At 44.4% G+C, this 18,812-nt stretch overlaps 1 protein-coding gene across 2 annotated transcripts; it reads left to right on the plus strand.

Moving 5' to 3' along the window:
- The first annotated feature begins 1,231 nt into the window (after positions 1-1,231).
- On the plus strand, positions 1,232-16,095 carry RIC3 (RIC3 acetylcholine receptor chaperone). 2 transcript variants are annotated; one of them, XM_030240510.2, is made up of 6 exons: positions 1,232-1,386; positions 7,016-7,239; positions 7,800-7,878; positions 9,372-9,465; positions 14,225-14,370; positions 15,473-16,095. In XM_030240510.2, the coding sequence occupies exons 1-6, from the start codon at positions 1,257-1,259 to the stop codon at positions 15,958-15,960; spliced, it is 1,161 nt and encodes a 386-aa protein (XP_030096370.2). In that variant the 5' UTR covers positions 1,232-1,256; the 3' UTR covers positions 15,961-16,095. The 2 variants fall into 2 exon arrangements, with proteins under 2 accessions (XP_030096370.2, XP_030096369.2); XM_030240509.2 differs by having other exon boundaries at positions 1,234-1,386; positions 14,222-14,370.
- Positions 16,096-18,812: the final 2,717 nt, after the last annotated feature.

An 18,812-nucleotide genomic window follows, 5' to 3' on the forward strand; every position in this document is an offset into this window, starting at 1 on the left:
TGTCCAGGGCTGTCCTTCGAGGCCGCAGCCCAGCCCACTCCCTGCTGTCCCCACACGTTCATAGGGCCGCAGCCCAGCCCATTCCCGGCCATCCCCACACGTTCCCAGGGCCGCAGCCCAGCCCACTCCCTGCCATCCCCACACGTTCCCAGGGCCGCAGCCCACCCATCCCGCCTCCCACACGTTCCCAGGGCCGCAGCCCAGCCCATTCCCTGCCATCCCCACACGTTCACAGGGCCGCAGCCCAGCCCATTCCCGGCCATCCCCACACGTTCACAGGGCCGCAGCCCAGCCCATTCCCGGCCATCCCCACACGTTCACAGGGCCGCAGCCCAGCCCATTCCCTGCCATCCCCACACGTTCACAGGGCCGCAGCCCACCCTTCCCGCCATCCCCACGTTCCCAGTCGCAGCCCAGCCCATTCCCGGCCATCCCCACACGTTCACAGGGCCGCAGCCAGCCCTTCCCGGCCATCCCCACGTTCAGGGCCGCAGCCCAGCCCATTCCGGCCATCCACACGTTCCAGGCCGCAGCCCAGCCATTCCCTGCCATCCCACACTTCATAGGGCCGCAGCCCAGCCCTTCCCTGCCATCCCCCACGTTCCCAGGGCCGCAGCCGCCTCCGCATCCCCACACGTCACAGGCGCACCAGCCCATTCCCGGCCATCCCCCACGTCACAGGCCGCATCCCACCCATCCCCATCCCCACGTCACAGGCCGCAGCCCAGCCCATTCCCGGCCATCCCCACGTTCCCGGGCCGCAGCCCAGCCCATTCCCGGCCATCCCCACACGTTCACAGGGCCGCAGCCCAGCCCATTCCCGCCATCCCCACACGTTCACGCGCAGCCACCCATCCCCATCCACACGTTCATAGGGCCGCAGCCCAGCCCATTCCCTGCCATCCCCACACGTTCCCAGGGCCGCAGCCCAGCCCATTCCCTGCCATCCCCACACGTTCATAGGGCCGCAGCCCAGCCCATTCCCTGCCATCCCCACACGTTCCCAGGCCGCGCCCAGCCCTTCCCTGCATCCCCACACGTTCTAGGCCGCAGCCCAGCCCATTCCCGGCCATCCCCACACGTTCCCAGGGCCGCAGCCCAGCCCATTCCCTGCCATCCCCACGCGTTCATAGGGCCGCAGCCCAGCCCATTCCCTGCCATCCCCACACGTTCCCAGCGCCTTCTCCTCCTGCGGTCCCCCCGCGTTCCCCTCGGGTCGCGCCCGGCGCCTGCGCGCGCCTGCGCCGAGCTCCGCCATGGCGGCCTGGACGTGCTGCCGGGTGGCCGCCGTGTCCTGCCTGGTGCTCTGCGTCTCCCTGCTCCTGCCGCGCACCTTCCTGCCCCGGGCCGGCGGCAGGCAGGAGCCCGGAGCCGCGCCGCCCGAGGGTAAGAGGCCGCTCCTCGCCGCCGCCCCTCCTTGTCCCCCCCGGCCCGGGACGCCGCGGTCCCGCTCGGGGTGAGCCCAGGGCGGGCGGGCTGTGGGGGCTCCGTGAGGGGCCGGGGCTGCTCGCAGGGAGCTCCGCCGTCCGCTATGGAAACACTGCGTAGTTCCCTCTTAGCGAGTCTCTCCCCCTTCCTCATCCCTTAGCGACGCGTGCAGTGCCGGAGGATTCATTCGTGGTTACCGCTGTGATCTTCTTTCTTCTTTTTTAAATAGTTTAGAAACTATTAAATATTTTATTTATGGGCAGGGTATTAAAGCTTCCTGAAAAGTGACATATTCATTCCACTTTTTTAGTTTGTTTTTTTTTTCATTGCAACACATCCCTTCGTTATTTTGTTATTTTGTGTATGGAATGCTTTTGTTGTTACATATGAAATAAAAATTCATTTGAATCGTCTTCATTGTTCAGTTTCCTACGCCAGCGTTTTAAACTTTTGTTTTCATTTCTCATAATGCTGTGGCCATGCGATGCATTATTTTAGGCTCATGTCCTGTCCGTGTGGCCCCCCAGGCTGTGTCCTCCGTGCCTGCCCTCTCACTCTGCATGTCCTCTCTTTAATTCTCAAGGAACGCGTTCATACAAGCATCTCCCTTCCTTTTTATGCCCATTGCCTTGTACTGTAGAGGTTAGTTTTTGCCCAAGGCACTTCACAAGAGAAGATGCTACCATAACCCCTGGTCTTGGCAGAGAAGGAGTTTTTCCCAGGGCTGCCCACAAGCCAGAGGTGAGGCTGGTGAATTTACAGTTCTTCAGGGTGCTGTCCCACTGGCACTCATGCTCTCTCACTGTCTTCTGCATCCTTCCAACAGCTTAGTTCTTCCATGTCTGCACTCTTCAGTGACATGGATTTAATTTAGTATGCCATTTCAGGGTTTTCTAAGGAAATTCAGGCTGAAGGTACTGCTAAAACAGTATCACCTTGAAGCCAAATACAGGATTTCCATGCCACAACAGCCCTTTCATGGTTGGAACATGTATTTTTTATTTTTGAGAACTTGGAAGTAGGTTGGTCAGCACTGTGGATCTGCAGGTGTGTAGCTCCATTGCAGGATGGAAGAACCCATAAAGGCCCAGCAGCCAGCAAGGTGAGGACTGTGGAGTCACCTGCCTGAAGCAGGGATGGGAGCGGATGCTCTGGGAGGTGGTGCCTGGCTCCCCATTAACTTCTGCCCCTGCACAGCTCCCGACTGATCCCACAGTGGTACCAGATGATGGAATTGGACACACCATTTTCCCACAGCAATGCAGTCTTAAGCAGTTGTCAGTTAATGTTGTGGTACTCCTTCCTTTGGCTGCAGGTTGATCTGACAGAAAATAGCTTTCAAAATCCTGACAACAAACTTGTCCTCCAATGATTTCCAGTGCCGTGTGTTGAATGAATGATGTTTGTATCCATTCTAGCACAGCTGTTTCTGAGCAGTGCTGTGATGGGGTGGCTTAATCACCTGCAGCTGCAGTTGAATGCTTCAGTCAGGTAACATAAATACTCTCTACATCCTCAATATTGTAAATCCCTCCCATCATTCCTGCAGAGATCCCAGGACAGCACAGGTTGGTGTGTGCCTGATGCAGCACAGGCACCCAGTGTTGCTCCCCTGTTGTACCCCAGCACCTGCCTTTGGCTGAGGATGTAATAACTCACCTCAGCTGGTTGGTTTCAGATGAGGGTTTATGGCCCATGTTTTCAACTTGATGGCAGGGATTTCATTACACCTGCTCTGTAGACCAAATTGTATTTCACCTGAAGTTATTTTTTTATTGGAAGAATAAATCTTGATTGAACCACTTAATTCATATCTCTGTCATTAGCTGTCCTCCTCAGTGCACTGATAACTGCAGTTACCGGGCAGGAGTTTCAGGGGCTTGAGGTAATCATGTCATTCTTGAAGTTAATAAAGTGCTTATGGTAGTCTTGGGGGCAAAATGTCTCTGAATAAAACATGCTTAAAATTTAGTACCGTTTGTTAGAACTCAGTGTTACCAGAAGGCTTTTTATCAAAACAGGCTTTAGGCATAGGACTGGAACTTTCTCTAATAATAAAGTAATTTTCAGAGGTCTCTTTTAGGAAAATGGTGAGCATTGAACTATAAAAGTTAATATTATCTTCCAGACAGGAATGTTGTTCTTTTTCACAGTAATAATTTCATTTATATGGCAAAGCTTACTTAACGAACTTACTGTGTTTGTATCACATTCCTAGCTGACTTCATAGGCAGGCATTAGAATGTTTATCTTTTGTTCAAGAGGAGCAAAAGGGGGACCTACTAGCAGTTTTAAAAGTACATTTTAAGTCTAGTGTTCATAAATAAATGCCACACATTTTGTAAAGCCATTCTCTAAGTTGGTAGTTTCAGATAAACCTTACAATTCCATGACAGCAGCAGACTCTGCTTTCTTACAAACTGTCAAGTGGCCTCAGCTTTACAAAAACAATATATGACAGTGCAGGTAACCCCTCTGCTCAGCTTGAATTTGTGCAATGCACACATCAGTTGCCTGCCTGAAGAAAATAGAAAATGATGTAGTGGAGAGAAATATTACCTAGACTAAGAGTTGGTGAATAGTACAGTAACATAAGTCTAAAGAAATTTATAAATAGTTGAGTTGGGCTCAGTAGCAATTCCTAAAACCCATTAAGTAGAACACATAACAAATTTAATGGAAAAAAGATGCTTGAATGATCTGAGTATCATCATCTGGTTTGTTGCTGTGTTCATTGTGTTGTAAATACAGTTTTTAAGACAGTTGCTTCTTTTCAGCTGTTAATATTGTTACACGATTAAAATCCCACAGTCATTCTCATGTAAAAATGCCATTAAGAACTTCATCTCCTTTCAGAAACTACAGCCTTTTAAACAGCATAAATGTTCACCGGGGCATAATTTCATTTTTGGACTTCAAGCTCCTGAAGGGACTGGGTTAAACAAAACATGTTCTGCTTGCCCTGTAGCTGGTTTGCAAAGTTGATTTGAAGCATTAAAACTGACAGCATTATTAAATGTGTAGGATAAATCCTAGGTAAAAAGATTGCAAAGCCAGGTAGGGTGTGCTTGGTGGGAGTTACCACACACAGCAGTCAGTCTGCTCGGGCTGTCACAGGGGAGTTGAGAAATATTTCAAAAGCAGAGCAGCACTTTAGCACCCTTCAAAGCTAACCAGAGTTAGTCTCTTCCCACAGCATTCCCAGAACAGGAAAATGTCCTGTTGAACTCCACACCATCCCCACTGGCAGCGTTGTAGGGCAGCAAACAAGGACCAAAGACATGCCCTTCTGTGCTCATCAGGTGTCACTTGATTTTCTTGATGTTATTGTTCCTGTATGCTATTGTCTGCATTTGAAAGTGGTTTGTTTCATTCCTGGAAGCGTGGAATCTTGTTCAGGTCACTGTGGCACCCAAATTGTTACCTTTCCCATTTATATTCTGTGCATTCAAGAGCCTTGTGCATATGCTGCTTTCAAGTTGCTTGTACCTTCAATTTCCTGTGTAATTTGCATGGGCTCTTCACAGTAAAAAACTATGGAAGATAGTATTCGTTCATTAAGGAAATAATTATAGAAGTGTAAAATCAATGGGGTAGGTTTAGAAATAGGAGTCATGAAATTCCCTTTTAAAATTGATAATGAAATGTCTAGTGTCTGTCCTCTTGGCTTGTTTATATTTAATTGAATTGAATTTTTTAAAGAACAAACGAGGCCTTGTGGATAATTTAGAAAATTTATTAGCTTTAAATACAGTTTCACCTTTGTCAATTATTTTCTCCTTTCTTAATATCTCTCTTTTTTAAAAATAAATAATATTTTCATAAGTGTAAGATGTTTATAAGTGTTTACCTACCCTGCTGCTTCATGCCCATCTTGGTGATGCTGCTCTCTGCACGACATCACACTCGTTTCCACAGTGACCTACTGCTGCAGGGCATTTTTGCTGGAGCAGGGGGACTTTCTAGTAAATAAGATGCTTTCCATCACAGACTTTGAATAATTCACTAAAATTTAAGTGCATGATAACAGCTTCCTCAAAATTAAGCTAATCTGAGAGTGGCTTTGGTCAGTGGTAGTGTACCCTGGCAGTTACACTAAAGAACTCATGGAATGTGTGCTATCATCTACAAGAAAAATGTGGTTTTAATAGTGGAACTTCATGAATTATTGATATCACTTCCTAGTAAGTGTTTATTGCAATTTTCTGTGCTCGGGAATTTAGCTGCCTATGATGGTGTTTCCTAGCAAGACCAAATGTTAATTAAATTTTTCTCTTGTGTCTCATAAAAGCACTTGCAGCTGCATACTCGCAGAAGTCAGTTATTAGCAGCACCACTTCAAACCTGCTTTTCATTTTCTTTCTGCAAGCACAGGCAGCCTGTCCCAGCACCAGGCAGCAGTGTCCAGGCCATGTGTGCCAGGGAGGGGGAGTTTTCCAGCTGGGATAAGGGAGTGAGCTGCAGCCCAACCTGGCAATCCCCATCCATGCTTCCATCCAGCGCCTCCCTCCACCAAATTCTGGGGCAGAGTAGCTGAGTAACTCAGCTCAACACCAGTCAGTGGAAGGGAGTGCAGGTGCACATCCTGCATTGGAAAGCAAGAAAGCAGGATATCAACTACACAGAGTAAAACAGTGAATTTCACAGCAAAACTGTTGAATTGATGGCAGCATGAAAATAGAATAATGCATGAGCTTAAATTTATTGAGGTTCTTGTGCCCTTCAGTTGCATGAAATCATTTGTGGCACCATTTCAGACTCTCTGTAGTCATACTCTGGCATCTGTACATCCATTTATGCTTGCTCTCCTGTCTTGTGTTAAATTAGCTCTATCTAGAAAGGTTAGAAAGCTCTAAATTCTTTTCCTTCTAAAATGCCAAAGATAATATGTCCCAGGCTGTATTCAATCTCCTTTTGCACACTGCTTTACCTCAGACCTTTTTAAGGAGAACAGCTTGAGGTAAAACCACTTTTCTTAATCTTTCATTACTCGCTTGGTAAAATCAGGTAAAATACTATTTCTTATGGCAATAACCAAAACTCTATGCTGAGAAACACTGCAGTCATGTGTCAGGGTGTTAGGTGGATAATGGTTTGGACATTAATACATTATACATTAAATGCCTTTGGGCAGTATTGAAAGATCAGGCTCACAGTGGAAAACTGATATGTTGTTGGGGGATCTTAAGGAGAGAAAGTAGGAATCTGTCATTTTATCCTGCTGGAGATGCTGATCTGTTGGGTATTCAGACAAGAATATACCTATTAAAATCCCTGTTTTGTTAGTTGCCCCGTCAGCTCTTTCTCTGCTTAAAATCAGGAGATTTTAGTTGTGTGATTCTACTCCTAATTGTGTAGGAGTAAAATTGCAAGGAGTGAATGGCTTTAAGTGAAACCGAGCTCCCAGCACTGCACAAGAGACTGAGGACTGAGTTTACAGACTTAGTCCAACAAGTTACTTATTCTTCTGTGCTGGTGAATTTACAAGCAGAGAAAATAGGTCACTTGCACCTACTGCAGGTTTATGCTGTGTGTAAAAGGGTGGAAAGCAAGAGAAGGGAAATGATCACTGTGTGGTTTTTTGCAGGGAAGCTCAGTCGCTTTCCACCGAGGATGCATTCCCACGCCACTCCCGACGGCCGAGCTGTCCCTCATTTTCCAAGGTCTCACCTTACTGAAGCAGTTGCCAAGGCCAAGGCAGGTGGAGGTGGAAGTGGAAGCACTGGTGGAAGTGGAAGAGGCCTTGTGGGACAGATTATCCCTATATATGGATTCGGCATCTTCTTATATATTCTGTACATTTTATTTAAGGTAAGACCAACATAAATTGAAAAGTCGGGGAAATAAAAAACTTGGGAAAAAAAATTATTTCAGTACCTTGTTCCATTTCAACTGTGCTCAAAAAAAAGCTTATGCTGGACCTTTGCCTGATGGTCAAAAGATTGGAGTATCCTGTGGGTTTTGCTATTGCAAAGACTAGCTAAGAATGCAGGGAAAGATTTCTCTGATCCTTCATTGGCCTCTGACCTCTTAAAATTTCTTAAGGATTTTTTTTTCCTCCTGGAAAATGTGCACATCTAGAGTAATGTTAGATTAATTTTGAATATACACACAGTATTTTCCCTGTTGTGTGTGGCTACATGTTATTTGTACTCTTTATGTCACATGTTGTTATTTGTTCCAAGAGTCTGATAGGAATTTTCAGCTGGCAAAATCTTCCAGGCATATTTCATGGTTTTGCTGGTGGGTGTGCTTTTCCATGGCTGCCTTCTGGCCTATTTCAGTTTTCTGTATTTTTTTCCATTGCCTCTGGGGCTTATCTATTACTATGGTTGTAACTCATAGAGGGGCCATGTTCTTGTCCTCATCAGCTGGCTTCCAAGGGAAGAACTACTCCTGCAGAGCGGAAATGCCCCCCTGTTACACCTGGGAACATGAAGAGGAAAATCAGTGAGTATGGCTCTGAGTTGTAGCTGTGTAGCTGTTAACTCTGTACTGGTCCAGCAAGGTTCTTTGAGTTCTGGGTGCACTGTAAAACTGATGTTCCCTCCCACCCAAAAAAAAAAAAACAAACCAAAAACCAAGCCAGGATATTCTGTGTTGGAATGAGCAAGAGTTCAAAAGAATTACTGCACTGTCACTTTCTAATCTCATTCAGCCCATGAGGCTGTGATAGCAGCCTGATCCCAAACCCCTCTGGAAGAAATGGCTTTTCATCAGGTTCTGAATTAACTGTGTGGATTTGCTGAAAAGCTGTGTTGCTAATGATTAAAAATGGATAATAGGATGTCCAGCTATAATTATTGTATAATCCCTAACAGTCTAATAACAGCATAGAAAGATACCATGAAAGCTAGTTTGATTTTTTTTCAGTTGGTGAATTCTTAGCCATTATCAGACACTTCCCTAATAGTCCCTTTTTTGCAATGCAGAGTTTTCATGCATGCAATAAAGAGAGCAAATAGTATGATGAAATGTTAATTTGATTTTACCTAAACATTGGTGAGATAGATTCACATATTTGTAGGCACTTTTTAGATAAATTAATAAGTTTACTACTGAGGATTGGAAGAGTAGTTATCATTACTGCATTTAAATGTGTTGTGTTTAGCTGGCTAAACTGTAATAGGAAAGAAAAGTACTTAGGGCTTTATGGAAAATGGTAGCAGGGAGGTAATTCTCTTAACATAGCTGTAATTTCCTTGACATTAATGCACATATTAGGAATACCAAATGTGCTCAGTGCTGTAGATTGTGTCTCCAGTGCACTCGTGCTGTGTTGTGCCTGGCAATTTTGGGCAATATATTAGCAATGGTAATTATATTTTTTTCTCTGATGCTTGGTGAGAGAAAGTAACTTTGCAGTAAGTTAACTTTGCCATCATTATATCCCAAAGAACTAATGGTGAAAATTGTTCTGTCTTTTTTCTAGAGCTGTTCATTTAAATTCCTAAAGCATTCATGACAAGCTGTAGCAGAGCAGGGGACAGGTCACTGGATTAGGAACCTGAAGACTGAGTCACCACTTACATAGTGACTTGGAGGAAGTAACTTCCTTTCTCTTTGCCAATTCCCCTTCCTCTTCTTTTAAAGTCTCAGACATGCAAAATAATTACATCAGTGTTGCATTAAGCCATGGCAATCTGTGCAGGATGGAGATCATTGTAAAAGCAGGATGTTTGTTGATGGATTTCTCCATTCCTACTATGCTGAAGACCCATTGTGCCTTTGTGCTGCTCAAATGGGTGTAATATTGGTAATATTCTTCACCTTCTTAGTCCAGGAAGAGTAGGTAGAACCCTCTAAGCTGAATGTTTTAGTTTCCTCAAAGGCAGTTTGGTTTGATACAGCCAGCATTTGCTACCTGTGATAATGGGACAGGGATACATTTTCAAGGCTCCTACTGACAGATCTTGGGATTTCTTTTTTGTTTTGTTTTACAGCTGACTATGAGCTCACTCAACTCCAGGAAAGACTGAGAGAGACAGAAGAAGCAATGGAAAAATTAATCAACAGAGTAGGACCTATGTATGACAGGTGTGTTTCAAATTAGAGTATTTTAAGGAGAGGTTCCTTAGAGGTTCCATATTAAAATGCTATTTTATTATAGATAATGCAAGAAAATCAACTTTCTTGCATTATCTACATTAAAATAGCATTTTTATTGCTACTTCAAATTATAGAAGTTTGATTTTACACATCCCAATACTTGTTCTGCAGTTTTTCCTCTTTTCAGTATCTATATAAAATAATAAATATTTTTTTCTGACATCATTTCCTTAACTAGAAAAGCAATTATCCCTTTCTCCCCCCTTTGTACAGTGTGTTATTTGGAAGAAAATTACAGGTATATGTAAAAAGAAGATAAACCATCTACATTTAAAGTACATAAAATAGCCTGTTTTATGTGACCAAAATAATATCCTGAATTATTCTTTTCCAGTTCTATGGATTATTTTCCTAAATTCAAATGCTGTTATAATCTACATAAATTCCTGTTAGAATAGCCATAACATTTTTCTTTAAGGCAGAATTGTATAATAATCTGATTACATAACTTAGTTCCACTCTAAATTCATGCATTTGCTTCTAAGTATAAAAGACAAAGGGTTGTAAAATCAGCATTCAAAATTTTATTATGTTTATTAATGTTTTTTACAAATCTGATATCACCAGTCTATGTTACAAAGAAACACTGGAAACGAGTCTATGTTTTTCATAAGGAGTAAAAAGAAGAGATCAATAGGACACTGCTTTACTGCAGTGTGAAAACTGAAATACCATAACTATGAAGGTGAGTTTTGCAAAAAATGAGAGCTGTTCTGGTTGTAAATCATGTTAACTTTGTCTGGATCAAGATGTTTTAACCCATCCTGTAGGAACTCTGTGCTGAACATGCACATTTTGTTCATTTATGGCTCAAACCACTTCTCTTTGAGTGCACTTTTGCCCACTTTGGGCTGTGCCCTGTAGAGTCTTGGGCAGACAAGGTGCCCAACCTGCCCATGTTCAGCCAGGTCCCAGTGGGAGAGCCCCTAAACTGCCCTGGTTTTGTTAGTGGAACAGAAGGATCCTGCTTTGCCTGCTACTCATCCCTGTGCTGGAGAGCTGACACAATGCTCTACACATTCCCCTAAGCTGACAGAAATAGGCTTAGGAACTGCCCAGATATTGTGCTGACTCTCAGGATGGAATATTTTTTTTACTGAGAAAATCGGTTTAGGGTCTGATCCAGTATTTGTTCTACTCTGTGTTATTGGCCCAAAGCCTCTATTTAGTAGAACTTCCCTTCTTTGTTCAACCAGACTATTTATATAGATGGGCCTAAAGGTCTCAGGGGAAATTAGAATCTGAATCTAATGAAGAATTTTGTATGTTGCCTCTTTGAAGAGGAGGGGAAAGGCACCTCTTGATGGAGCAAATAGCTGTTTTCAAACACTTTGAAGCTTTCTTAATCTACTCATTAATTTCACTAATACAGGATAAATCTATTAAAATAAAACCTGTGGTTAGAAAGTGTAGTTAGAGTACTGAGCTAGGCTTTTCAATCTGGATATTGATGGACTTAAATGAAAAGGACAGAATAAGAGAGTAAAAATGACTTGAGCTTTATCTATTGATCTGCAGTTAAACAGAAGCCCTTACACAGAAAAGTCAGAGACAGAAATAACTGGTATCAAGTTTCAACTAATGCTGAAAGACCCCCCCCATGGTGAGACCATGGCCCTTTACATCAGGTATGGCAAAGCAACAGCCAGCCTGTGTTGTAGAAAGCAACAACCAGAAACTTGGATTTGCCTTTTTTTTTTTTTTTTTAAATGAGTTGAAAGCCAACCTCAAACCAACTGAGGGGACTTCCTTCCAAACCAGCCTACCAGTTGGAATTACTACACTGTTAAGTAGAGAAACAACCTTCCAGAAATGCAAAACCATCAAAAAGTACAAGTACAGGTACTTTTAATGAGGCCTAGTTGTAAGAAAAATGAGAAGCAAGGTAAACAAAGCAAGAAGAAAGAAGAGCTGCCTGGCCAGGTCCTCAACAACATAACCAAAATTTTCTATTTCTGATAGTTAGGTAAGAGAAATAATGCAGATAACCTACCTGTTTTTAAAGTCTTTTTTACCAGGCTGTCTACTGGAAAAACTTCCTTTGTTATGACAAACTGAGTAAAGGTGATATGGAAGAGCGAGAGGCTCTGTGAGGTGCCATTTTTTGGGATGTAACTGCATTTTGATAGTGATTACTTTAAGATCATGAAGCTAAAAAAAAATACCATTTAACATGTCTGAGATGCCATTTTAGATTATTTAGATTATTTTCCCTGCAATCATTATGGCTCTTTAGGAAATGTTTTAATCTCACAGTAAGAATAAGAAGCCTTTACTTTACCTGTTAGTGAGCTCTTTGGGACTCTACAAAGTGTAAGTATTGCCATTATGAAAAATAACACTTGTGTTGGAGCTACAAATACAGACAGCAAAACTAATGACCTTTTCTTGCACTGTAAACCTTCTGCATCTGTTATCCTCTGAGTATTCCTAAGTGCATTATAGCCTGGTAAATCTCCCATGTGCAGGCAGCCAGATGTCTTACACACTGCCAGCAGCCTCCAGTAAGTCTTCCCAGAGGCCTTAAATGAAGTCAAAATAACACATGGGCTTTAGTTTCTCACTCTGTGCAGGGAAATCTGCCTTTTAAGCAAGGTATTTGGAGGAGGAATACTCTGAAATACAGAGCCCTTGTGTTGCAATAAGACAGGAGTGTTTTCTAATGAGGGTATCCCACATATTGGGAATTTCCCTGTCTGAAATGCCACAGTGATGCAGCTGCATTGACTGATCCTGTTATCTGAGCCAGCTTATCTGCCCAATGTGCTAAAGAGATAGGCCTCTCTGTCTTCAGCCAAGTGATATATATTCAAATTGGGTACAGTTTTGTCTGTTAAAGGAGGATTAGTTCAGCAATTCTGTCACAGCTTTGGTCAAAAGCTGATGAAACCATTCCTTTTTGTGGGCCTCTCAATTCACATCTCAGATTCCACATCTGCATAAACCAGGCTTTTGGGAAGATGCTGCCTCTCACACTCAGTTGTTTGTGGAACAGATTGCCACCACAGCCTGGGGCAAATCAGTGCAACTTCTGTATAGTGTTGGGATATCAGCTTTCCAAACAGTGGGACAAAGTGCTCCTTGGTGGAAATGCAGAAAAGTGATGTTTTGCCTTGTGATCTCAGGGAAGCAGTTTAATCTAGGTAGGGGCTAATCAAACCAGCTCCTGAGCTAAGTTCAGTTACAGACACCTGTGCCTGCAGCTGTGCACAAGATCCAGCCCAGGATCAGCACTTCCACCACCATCACACCAACCAGCAGTAGGATGCTAATCTTACTTTAAACCAGGGTGACTTTGCTGCCCTTAGTGGAGTAGCCATCGTGTCACCATCCTTCCCATTTAGGCAGAGTGGCACAAGGTACCTCTTGGAGTGCTGCTCCACCCCCAGCAGCTGGTAAGAGGAAAGCCTGAAAAAGGACCTTGAAAGTTTATTGGAGTTCTGATAATTAAAATGAGGCTCACATGACCTAAAGCCAAAATCTGCCTCCAGCTCCTCTCTTCCCATCTCTTCCCTATGCTTCACTGAGCAGCCTACTCAGAATCTACTCTTGGTGATTATCTGTCTGTCTGCTCTCCAGACCAGGGATCACCAGAGATCACCTACAGTTCAGCATTCTGTGCATGCCAAGGGCCACCCTTTCAAGTAACTGGGGGCAACAGCTCCTGACTCACACAGATCCAAAAGAGCTCCAGAGAAGTGGCTTGAACTGGCATTACTGCTCAAGAATGACTTAAACCTCAAGATATCATAATTTTAAACTCAAGATGAAATCAGCACCAATGGTCAGAACCATTTTCACTCCTGGTGGCAGCCAGTACCTTTCTCATTGGGGCCTACTGAGTTAGCAGACTGCAGAGCACCCTCCTCCAAATACCACTTTTTTGTCCATAAGATTTTTAGAAGCCTTGTTTCTTTGCAGAGAAAATAACATGTAATGACTACATGATCTTATCTGTTGGAAGTATTTTTGTTACAGCAGTTTTTGTATTACCTAAGCAGTAATAATTACAAGATCCAGCAGTGTAGAACCAGTCCAAAGTTTGCTTTCCATCTGATAAAAATCCTCAGTCCTCTTCCTGCAATTCTAAAGGACAAGTGACTGTTAAATGTAACACCTTCTTTCCGTTCTTAAATCTCCCTTCCTGTTTCTGCCCCCTGCCTCCCCACCAGGCTGCATTGCTGTCTATAATGACATGATGATCTGTCCAACTTGCCCATTTAATGATCATAATGAGAGATTTTAGAGTCTTGAGGCTAATGACTGTGAGGAATTTTGATCAGCCTCACAAGCTACACATGTAGCACAGATTCAGAATTTCATTTCCTAATAATACTTCATACAAGCCACTGCACCCTAACTCTTACCTAACACACTTTTAAAGGCAAGAAATTTCTGTAATGTCTTTTGTACCATAACTCTTTTTTCTGTGTCACTTTCATCTTGCTCTCTCACACTGGCTTTACCTGCCTTCCTTTACCTGTTTAAATTGCAGGCTTTTTGGATAAAGGGATAAACTATACCCAGCTGAAGTGCAGAGCACATGCAGATGTTGAGGAAGGATCACACTCCTCAAAAGGTTTCTCCACACTGTGCTGCTGGCATGGACCAAATAGTCAGGTTCAACCTCTTCTCATAACTTGCAATAACAGTGGACTAAATTCTGGTGTCTAATATTTTCTAGCAGGACTCAAAATGTTACAACAGACCAGGAAAAAATGTTACTTCAACAACTCAGAGAAATTACTAGAGTTATGAAAGAAGGAAAATTCATAGATGACATCTCTCCTGAGAAGGAAGCTGAGGAAGCTCCTTACATGGCAGATTGGGAAGGTAAGCAAGAGCCTGTCTTGCCATTACCCTTACAAAAAAAATTGGATAAAGATTACTCACAGGTCCAGACCCTTTCCACGTTTTGCTTAACTTTATCCTTCATTTTCCAGAAGCCAGTGTTCAAAACTTTGCAAGAGGTTGCTTGGCTTTTTTGTCCCCAACCATAACAGAAAAAAATAGATTTTGAGGTATCCAACATTTCTTGTAATGTAAACACTGCACTATCTGCTGCCCAAAGTGGCACGTGAATATTCATATATGTTCCATCTGCTGCTGGGGCTTGGCTTCTCTGGGTTTATATCTTTCCCTTTCTGTCCTGGGCTGGATTTTATGACAATCATAAAACAGATCTGTATGTTTTAGATAAATTACAGTTTTTACTTTTGATTAGTCGCTCTTTGTTAGCTCCAATGTTGTAAAAGTCACTCCAGGAAGTCTTTTAAAAACTATTTATGTTAATGTCCTTTCTATTCCTTTGTGTTTACCTGCTACATAAATGTGTTTTCAAGAAATCTTAGTTGAGCTGCTCGGTATCATAATTTTAACTGCAGACTTAATTTCTTGCTTTTCAAAAAGCTTCAAAAATTATCCAAAAGATAAAGCATAAACAGTGGCCTTGAGATCTGTTCATAAAGTCAAGTTCATGATGTTATTTCTAAAATGTAATGCACAACGTCATTGATATATCTGTTTTTTCAGCTTTCTCAGTAATGCTGTTTATAGCAAGTGTTCAAACCATGCATCAGTCAATTTGTAGGTAAAAAAAAAAGAAGGATCCATTCAAAGATCTAAGACACACCGTTTTTACCTGTTAGCCCCCACAGCTCCTAGCAAAGTTCAGGTTTCACTCCTGAAAGTCAGGGCTGATATCCTGGCTCCCTGAAAGTAAGTGAATTTTTTTTCATCATCTCCCAAGAAGACACGCTTAGCATGCTCTTGCCATGGATTTCATACTGTGATGTGTACATGGCTGTAGAGAGCTGACACTTGCACTGGCAGTAGGAAAAACAACTGTCCTGGCCAACTTTGCATCCACCACTGAGGTCAGGACTCCTTTTAAATGCTGGTAATACTCCAAGTTGCATATCCCTTTATTCCTAAGGTTATCCAGAAGAGACCTATCCTGTCTATGATAATTCCGATTGCTTCAAGCGCAAGCAGGACACAATCCTTGTAGATTACCCTGACCTGAGCCAGCCCTCCCCAGAAGAGCTGGCAGAAAGAATGGAGGGCATGGAAGATGAGGAGTATCCTTATGATGAAACCCTGCTAAGTGATCTCACCACAGGAATGGGTGGTCAGGATTTAATGCAGAAAAAGGATGATGTAACTCTTGTCGAGGAGGAGGAGAGTGACCTTCCTCCCAGCCAGAGCACTGGGGAGTGCTGCTGTTGCTGTGATGATGATCCTGCTGTCATAGCAGAGAATGCTGGATTCCACTCTGAGAGCTGCAGCGAAGTAGAAGAGACAAGCCAAGAGGATGTGTCTGTGGAGTCAGAAAATGAAAATGCTGCACTGGAAAAGCAAAAGATCAGTGATTCAGAGCAGACAGGCACACTGAGAAAGCGCAACACCAAAGTACTTGATTGATAGGGGCAACCATCTGGATGGTAAAGGTAGAGGTCATGAACTGCCATCCATGTGGGTTTTGGTCCCACTGAGAACTTCTCTGTGTTCATCTCCTTGTAGCTACTGCATTCTCCTGGTACCAGTCACATCATCTGCCTGGACTGGAAGCCAATGCCCTCTTTCATGCACTTGTCACGGGTTACTGTGATGCTGCCAACAGTGCTTTGTCCTTGATTTTTGAAGCCTTGTGTTTTGGAGCAGATATTTGTGACTCGTTCCTTTTCAATTCTGAAGGAGCCGTCCTTGGTTTTGCCCTTTGTCCTCCCAGAGTTAACCAAATGTCTCTTCTGACTTTTTCAAAAACATTTGTGTGCCACTAGTTAGGAGAGGTAATCAAATCCTTATGTATACATGAGTTTACTGGGATGCTAAAGGACAAAACATGCCTTCTTTCTCTTAGCTCAGTGTTAACTGGTCAGCAGTGCAGATCATAGTCACACCCATGACTCTCTCAACTCTGTCATTGCTCTCTACTCTTGAGAAACTGCTGTCCACAAAGCTCCTCTGCTACTCCACAGCACCTTTCCCATTTATTCCATGTTGTTGGAACAGTAGCCTAATCCTTCTTGTGTTACTTGTGTGAGCAAGACTGAAGCTCAGTTGTGCTTTAACTTTGCCTTAGCCGTGATGAAATTCCCAGATGATTGCAGGAAGTGGACCACATTGTGTGAGAGCACTAAAAATATCCCTAGAGATTAAAACCAAAAAAGCAGTGTTTTGTCTGTAAAGGAGAGAACAGCATGAGGGGGACCCTCAGACTGAAGGTAGCAGGTAGGCTTTTCCTTCTTCCTAGAAACCTGTGGGTCTTTTATGCTCTTGGAATGCTGTTGCCAGGCTCAGGTTGAGGCTGCTCCAAGTATGGGATGAGGAGGGTGCTGGAGCCAAGGGCTCCTGAGTAGAGGGGGCAGGTGGCCCCTGTGCCCAAGGGACAGCTTTTCTTGTACAAGCAGTATGGCAGGTGGGATGGGCTCCAGGAAAGGTTCCCTCAGCTCTCATGACCCTCCTGCTTCTCCCATACCTGGGCACTTTTCAGGCCCACCATAACCCAACATATTGGGCCACACTCATGGGTGGCCCAGTCACAGTGGCTGTTTGTGATGTCACCAGTCCCCCAAGTACTCTGGCACTACAGAAGCAGAGCCCTCTGCTGCTGCCCCCCATCCACCCAGCTCTGAGTGGCCCTTGATGAACATCTGGAAGAATGAAAAGCCAGAGCAGCGAGGCAGGTGGCAGACCACCTTTGTAAGGGACGGCAGCAGAGCCCCTTCCAACGATGGCCGAAGAGGAAGGCATGTGCCAGGAGGAGGCTGTGGATGAGGAGGAAGAGGAGGAACAAAACCCCCCCTCTGCCTTGAGTGCCACCGCCCTCAGCTCCCTGGTCGTGGCCATGCAGAGCTTGGCTCTGTGCCCAGGAGGGGACGGTGTGCAGCCCAGGGACACCGGCCTGCCGGGGAACCGCCGGAGCTGGGAGCTGGGCGGCCGCGCACCTTTACGTGGGACAGCACAGGGACACGCCCGGCAGCGGCCAAAGGGGGAGTCACTTTCCCTGGGCCTGAAAAATGGCAACAATCGACGGTGCAGGAGGAGAAGGGGAAGGAGGAGAAGGAGGAGCATCAGCCCTTGCACCATCAGAGCCATTGCAAACGTGCGAAGAACGTCATGCAGCGCCTGCCTCCAGGAATTCTGGCGGCTCAAAATCCGCACCTGTCTGACTGAAAAATAAGTAAAAAGGATGAAAATCCTGTCCATCCTCCTTATTTGGTACTTTGGTTACAGCACCTGTGCTCCCACAACCCCTTAAGTAGGAGGTGTGTTTAGAAACTGTAGAAACTTTCCACATCCTGCTTTGCTGGTGCCACTTTACATCCTGGGGTTTTTTAGACCATGACATTGACAGTCTGAGACTAGTTTTTTGAAACAGAGTAAAGTTATCATTATGAAAGCATGGAGCCCTAGGAATTTCTTCTTTACAAACATGCTAGGGAATATTGCAGAGTCCCAGCCTCCCCACAGGGTCTGTCCTACTAGCTCACCTATTCCATTTCCTGGCATCCACAATCATTTGTTGATTGCTATGCATTATATGAGTCCTTCCTTCTCATGCCCTACCCCACCCTTCCTGGAGCTCCTCAGGGAAAGACATGAATTGACTTGGCTTTCACCAGGCTACTGTGCTGAGGGACAGGAGTTATCCCCAAGAGGGCCACTGAGGTTCCTGGGGTCTGGAGATGGGATTGCTTCAGTCTGAGGTCAGCACCAATCCCTGATGGATGAATGAGGTCAGCCTAGCATAAAGAATATTAGCAGACCAAGCCAAGAATGCAGACAGCTGTTTCTTTGGAGAAGCAACAGGTGGCAGGAAGAAGTGGTGGCCTTCACTTGGAGGTCCCTTCTAGCTGCTTCATAGGAAGTTCTTTTCAATGTTGGGAAATAAATTTTAAAAAAACCAAACCAATAAACCAAAAAAATAACAGCAAAATTTCTTTCTTCCTCTCTTTTTTGGGATTTGGTGGGTGCCTATGGATTAATCTTTCCCCTCTTGGTCTCCACAGCCCTGGAAAGGTACTGATATGTGGGGTATCAGCCTTGGAGATGGTGAGGAGTTGGGGCCCGTGGCACACAAGGGCAGGCTGAGGGAGCTGCCTCTATCACGAGGGTGGGGCACTGGTGGAGCAGGTGCCCAGTGAAAGTGTGGATGCCCCATCCTTGTCAACATTCTAGGTCAGGTTGGCTGGGGCTTTCACCAATCTGGTCTGGTGTCAGCCTCACCCCAGTGTTCAGCCAAGCCCTTACATCATTCCCTAGTACTTCCA

The sequence above is a fragment of the Serinus canaria genome, chromosome 5, assembly GCF_022539315.1.
Source record: "Serinus canaria isolate serCan28SL12 chromosome 5, serCan2020, whole genome shotgun sequence".
NCBI classification, from domain to species: Eukaryota; Metazoa; Chordata; class Aves; order Passeriformes; family Fringillidae; genus Serinus; species Serinus canaria.

What these genes read in the sequence shown, in the direction of transcription:
- RIC3 (XM_030240509.2), top strand. Translation starts at nt 1,257, where the DNA reads ATGGCGGCCTGGACGTGCTGCCGGGTGGCCGCCGTGTCCTGCCTGGTG. An exon ending in TTCTGTACATTTTATTTAAG is followed by an intron (nt 7,240 to 7,799) that starts GTAAGACCAACA and finishes TGTCCTCATCAG; the next exon opens with CTGGCTTCCAAGGGAAGAAC. An exon ending in GTAGGACCTATGTATGACAG is followed by an intron (nt 9,466 to 14,221) that starts GTGTGTTTCAAA and finishes AATATTTTCTAG; the next exon opens with CAGGACTCAAAATGTTACAA.